General features: G+C 44.1%; 2 protein-coding genes across 2 annotated transcripts in view; one reads left to right on the forward strand and one right to left on the reverse strand.

The window, feature by feature from the left end:
- Nucleotides 1-1,959: 1,959 nt before the first annotated feature.
- LOC119329890 lies at nucleotides 1,960-3,622 on the forward strand. Its single transcript, XM_037602989.1, has 2 exons — nucleotides 1,960-2,181; nucleotides 2,569-3,622. The coding sequence occupies exon 2, from the start codon at nucleotides 2,696-2,698 to the stop codon at nucleotides 3,329-3,331; it is 636 nt and encodes a 211-aa protein (XP_037458886.1). The 5' UTR covers nucleotides 1,960-2,181; nucleotides 2,569-2,695; the 3' UTR covers nucleotides 3,332-3,622.
- LOC119329889 (GDT1-like protein 4) overlaps nucleotides 3,488-5,994 on the reverse strand; it is a 5,611-nt gene continuing 3,104 nt past the window's right edge. Inside the window, exons 6-9 of the mRNA XM_037602988.1 lie at nucleotides 4,572-4,657; nucleotides 4,255-4,338; nucleotides 3,939-3,998; nucleotides 3,488-3,846 (exon numbers count right to left, since the gene is read on the reverse strand). Of these exons, the coding sequence (XP_037458885.1) occupies nucleotides 3,658-3,846; nucleotides 3,939-3,998; nucleotides 4,255-4,338; nucleotides 4,572-4,657 (419 nt within the window). The 3' untranslated portion in view covers nucleotides 3,488-3,657. The remainder of the gene's footprint in view (nucleotides 3,847-3,938; nucleotides 3,999-4,254; nucleotides 4,339-4,571; nucleotides 4,658-5,994) is intronic.

Genomic DNA, 5,994 nt, shown 5'->3' on the forward strand with positions numbered 1-5,994 from the left:
ACTTCGATATGTACCCGATACATTCTGAAACACTTCCGGTGTCTGAATACTATCGTCCAATATATCAATCTTTACCTCTCGACCATTTTGAGACTCCTTGTCATGTTCGTGATCTCATCCGGGACTTCGAACCATCTTCGGTCACCAAAACACATAACTCATAATATAAATCATCATCGAACGTTAAGCATGCGGACCCTACGGGTTCGAGAACTATGTAGACATGACCGAGACACCTCTCTGCTCAATAACCAACAACGGAACCTGGATGCTCATATTGGTTCCCACATATTCTACGAAGATCTTTATCGGTCAAACTGTAATGACAACATACGCCATTCCCTTTGTCATCGGTATGTTACTTGCCCGAGATTCGATCGTCAGTATCTTCATACCTAGTTCAATCTTGTTACCGGCAAGTCTCGTTACTCGTTTCGTAGTGCATCATCCTGTAACTAACTCATTAGTCACATTTCTTGCAAGGCTTATCATGATGTGCATTACTGTGAGGGCCCAGAGATACCTCTCCGAAACTCGGAGTGACAAATCCTAATCTCGATCTATGCCAACCCAACAAACACCTTCGGAGATACCTGTAGAGCATCTTTATAATCACCCAGTTACGTTGTGACGTTTGATAGCACACAAGGTATTCCTCTGGTATCCGGGAGTTGCATAATCTCATAGTCAAAGGAATATGTATAAGTCATGAAGAAAGCAATATCAATAAAACTTAATGATCGTTATGCTAAGCTAACGTATGGGTCTTGTCCATCACATCGTTCTCCTTATGATGTGATCTCGTTCATCAAATGACAACACATGTCCATGGTTAGGAAACTTAACCATCTTTGATTAGCGAGCTAGTCTAGTAGAGGCATACTAGGGACACTGTGTTTTATCTATGTATTCACACATGTATCAAGTTTCTGGTTAATACAACTCTAGCATGAATAATAAACATTTATCATGATATAAGGAAATATAAATAACAACTTTATTACTGCCTCTAGGGCATATTTCCTTCACCTAGGGGCACCGGAGACGAGACCGGCCGGCGGCAGCGCCAACGGGAGGCGGAGGAGCCCTAAGTTCCTTTTTGAAGAGGAGGCGGCGACGGCTTCCTGAAGATGGAATGAGGTCCTCCCTGTCTGGCGCCCATTCCAGTGATGCGTCTAGCGTCATCTGAGGGTGTGTGTAGGTGTGTCTCTGGTAGATCTCATAGGATCCGGTCGATGTTGTTCTTCTGTGGATCCGCTTGGGCTCGGTCTTCATCCGTGTGTCTACATGTTGGATTCTTTCAATCTATACTTGACTTCATCAGCGACAATTACTGTTCTGGTGCACTGGTCCTGCGGGGCCTTAGCATGACGAGTTCCTAACTGTCTACCACCACAAGTTTGGCCCGGCTCCAATGACGAAGAGGTGATGACGGCAGCACACCTTCAGCTCGCTCCAGTGCTTGTAGTCGTCGCTAGGTGGTCTATGGACATGGATATAATTTTTGTTATAGATGTGTTTTTTGCACTGCCATGGCATGATGAAATATACCGAAAGTTCTCTCACGAAAAATTTAAAAAATGGAAAGGAGCATCAGAGAAGCTCTAACCAAACAGATTCTCCGTGTAGTGCACTACAATGCGAGAGCAATTATCCCATATATTGATTTTGAAAAGAAAAAAAATCAATTTTGCTAAAGCACATCTAAATGTATCCTAAGTATTGCATATCTAAGTCATATGATATTGATTTTCAGCGGAGATTCGTGCAGATATTTTCTTCTTTTTCTTTCCTTTTTCTTTTTATGTTTGATTTGTGCCACTTAGATGAGCAATAATTAGATGTGCCCTGGGCACACCCATAAAAACGTCTTAAGGATAAATTCGCATCGCCCAAAAAAATGTGGTGCTTACGTCGCAGCAAGGCTACCAACACATATATATAGGCACCATTTATCTTTCATGCACGCTTTTCCTTGAGAAACCTTTCCCTTCCTCTCTCGCCCTGGAAACAACGCCAGCAACGATCTCCCTTTTCCCGGTTCGCCTCCGTTCTCCATTTCTTCCTTTGCTCCTCGCCCCCGTCCCAATCCTCCTCTGCACAAGCGACCGGCGAGACATACAAACCGAGCAGAGCGATCGGCCGTCGCGGTGATCCACTCCGGCCAAATCCAATTTGCAGGTACGCGTTGCAAATAGATATGCCTCAAGCTCTTGCATCAGTTTTTGACATATCTCCGTACATGGAACCTCGCAAGATGTAATCGATGTCGCAGGCAATCTTCAAGAACTTTTTTTTTTTTTTTTGAAACAAGCAACAACTGCTTTGGAACGCAGAGCATGCTGTTTAAGGTTGCCGGTTGGTCATGAATCAAACAAATAAACTTGTTTGTGTTTTCTTTTAGATCTTCTGGTCGAAACATTGAATGTCCAACTAGAGCAAAAAATCATTCTTGTCAACCACAATTCCACAAATGGCCTAATAATAGGCCCCCCTCTTCTAAATATAAGCGCCATGCCTACGAAGATCGACACATGCATCACGTTCGCACGTTGTTCTGTTCTGCAGGGCAGTCCCTATATTTCGCAGCACCTCGTCAGCCACACAATCACCCAGAGGAGTTACTAATCAAGAAGGCAGGAGAAAAAAGAGGAGACCTAACAATAGTAAATTAGCTAGGAGACTGATTTGATTGATGGAGGACAAGAAGAAGGACCTGCTACGGCGGCTGACCATCATCTCCATCCCGTTCGTGTTCGTGGCGATCCCATCCATCGTCATCTTCGTGGGCATGCTGTCCCCGCACGCGGCGGGGCCCAAGGTGGCGGTGGCGTCGCCGGAGCAGAACCACACGGTGGGGATGCTGAGCACCATGACCGGCGGGCAGATGATCCTGAGCTGCCGCGCCGCCTTCGCCGGCAACTGGGAGTACTTCCACTACTTCATCCTGGACCCCTACAAGCCGCAGCACGCCTTCTTCCAGCCCCAGACCGACCACTACGCCATCCTCTGCAAGTGGGGCTACATGGGCAACTTCCTCCAGGACGTGGTCGTCTTCAACAGCAGCGAGCCCTACGCCAAGCTCTGCGCCGTCAACGCCGGCGGGTGCCGCTACCTGTTCCAGGATGGCCAGATGTTCCTCGTCACCGGGAGGCACGCCACCAAGGCCGCGCCGTGGCAGCACCGGGAGAAGAAGCTCATCGGAGACGTGCTGCTCAGAGACTGCAAGCACATCCTCGGCATCTTCCCCACCATGTGCCACTACACCAAACACGACCACCAGTACGTCGGCAAGATCATCAGCCGGTGGAGCTGGTGGTTCAACTACTAGCCAAGCCGGCTGGCCATTACCGCTAGTTGGTTAAGAGTTTAGCTAGATGTAACATCAATATTTTACAGTGGTCATGTCCAAGAAATGCTGTCAGAATTGACAAAGCAATCAGGGCTCAGGATACCCATTTCTTGGAATCGGGTCAACTTGTATATATTAGCAGTGATCATATCCCTACTCCATACATATATCAGAGTGTCGTGGTGCAACGAAAAACTGTATGCCAGGCATCACATGCTGCTAAGTAAGATGAGGCGACGGGGCTTACGGAGTGTGATCTTACCAACAAATGAAAAAAAAAATGATGCAGGAAGCACAGGGTGTGATTACAATGGTGGGTAGAAGTATGATGATACAGAGAAGCCAAGGAAGAGGAGGCCTCCAATGGTGGCTACGGTGCCTTGCGATATCCTCGACGCAAGCATACTGCCGCCCACCACTGCGAATGATGTGCAGATGGTGTGCCCCAAGGTTGCTCCAATGGCAACACCTACAGCATTCTTGTGCGTAGCCAGCTGCATTTCAAAACATGCTACCGGTTAAAATGGATTTTTGCTTGACCACAGACAAATTGAGAATTTGATTGTGGAAGGGAAATAAGTCATACTGCAATTGTGGCTATCTGACTTCGGTCGCCCCACTCAGCCAGGAAGGTCAACACAAATGACTGGATCATAAAAAAGAAGTCATACATCAAGCCGTTGATACATATCACACTCGTTGCAGCGTCACTGAAGGTATATTTTATCAAGCATTGTATATGCACAGTTGGCGTGAACAGAAATATACTATGCAACAAGACTAAAAAGGGAGTTGTAAAATTTCTCAATCCTATATAATTACATCTCAAATGAGATGGTAGAAAACATAGTTATCAAGAAAGAATCATTAAATCATAAATGAGAAAAGGACAGGAAATACACCTCCAAGAAAATAGGAGTACATAACCTTGAGAAGACACGTCTAAATGTTGATTTCCCTTGACCTGCTTCCAGCTTTTCCTGTACCTGCATATTTCAAGCGATCAAAAATTATAAGGTGTTTAAATTAGCACACCAAAAAAATTAAAAGAACAGGTTCGAGCCAGTAGGGATGCATGATACACATATCCAGTTGATGCTAAAACCGCTATTGACACAAAAGGAAGAGTTTTATGATTAGCAGTTTATGTGGTAAACAAACAAGACTAAGCTAATTCTTAGCTGTAGAGGTGAAGAACCATGTAAGAAAATGCACATACTTCTTCTATTTCCTTGTTCTGTGACGCCCTAGAATCTGATCTCCAAGCAATGTAAAGCAGTCGCAGCCCAAAGAACGCGTAAAGGACTGAAGCACAAAAACAAAAGGAGGATGTTAGGCATTAGACGAACTGGTGAATTAACTGTATGCTAGTGCTATAAAATTGGCAAACATGCATATTTCACAAAATACCTTACTTGAGATTTAAAGAATATATATGTGTAATCAACAATATATTATAAGCATGATCAGACCGATGGAGGCTCCTTAGTACGATTTTTCAATCCCAGTTTGCCAAACTCATGTGAAGTTGGTGTCGTCGAATCTCCTTAGATGTATCACTAATTTTGCACTAGGCCTTCCATGAAAAAGGCGAAGAAGAGTTTAGTCCACAGTTGTGCACAAGTTCAGGAACCCAGTTTTAAGCCTCACTAGCACTTGCACATTTCCATGGTAACTAAATGTGCTTCTTTCTTTTAGCCAACACTTATTTCCCGATAGCTAGATTTTGAATTTGTTTGCACTGTTAGGAGAACACAGTCCATAAGGAGATCTATTTATATAATGACATTATAGTTTGAATATTGTGATTTGGTTTTGACACTGCTCGGTGCTCACTGGGCACCTATGGTTTACTAGACATAAGATCTTGGTTAAAGATAAGCTGATCTATCAGTCTCACCCTACTGGTGTGCATCTTCTTACAGCAATGGCAACCATTGTGGAAGGGGTGAGTCAGCGGACTAAAGGAAAATGGCTGATGTAGTGTAAGGGGGATCCTTTTTTGTGGTTTTGAGTGAGTGACTGAATGGGCCATGGAGCGGTGCATTCCTGGTTTCTGCTTTGCTCCGTTTCGTAACTTAATCTGGCAATCCCAGCATAGCTCTCTATATGTCTTGCTGTCTGAACTCTTACACATAAGTAAAATAAAGATAGAAGAAAACCGAAGATTGTTGCTTATGCAACTTTCCTATTCTAATTTAGAGGCTTGCTTGGGTTCCGGGAGAAATAAATCAACATGTAACTGGGGAAAGGCATTTATCTATAATTACAATATTACAGGAATTTGCACAGCTTGTATTTATACAGAGGCACTGATTCTGAAGGATTCTAGCAAATGCAGGTGCAAGTATCAAGCCTTTGAATTTCTATCTACTAATATGTCAAAACTGAACCATTTGGTTTTTGGACAATGTTGGCCATCTAATGCATATTTCAGGTATTTGCAGAGATCAATATTTAGCAAGTTGATGTTAAAGCGTATATCAATGCATTTGGAACAGTTTATGGTCATATTGTGCCATTTCATTTGATGATTTGACCAATATTCTCCAACGTCCAGGATGTCCATGCACAACAATATGAATCTACGACGTTGTCTACTTGGAGAGCTGACCCCCGCGTCGCTCCCACCGGGCGACTCT

Source organism: Triticum dicoccoides, chromosome 7A (assembly GCF_002162155.2).
Source record: "Triticum dicoccoides isolate Atlit2015 ecotype Zavitan chromosome 7A, WEW_v2.0, whole genome shotgun sequence".
Lineage (NCBI taxonomy): Eukaryota > Viridiplantae > Streptophyta > Magnoliopsida > Poales > Poaceae > Triticum > Triticum dicoccoides.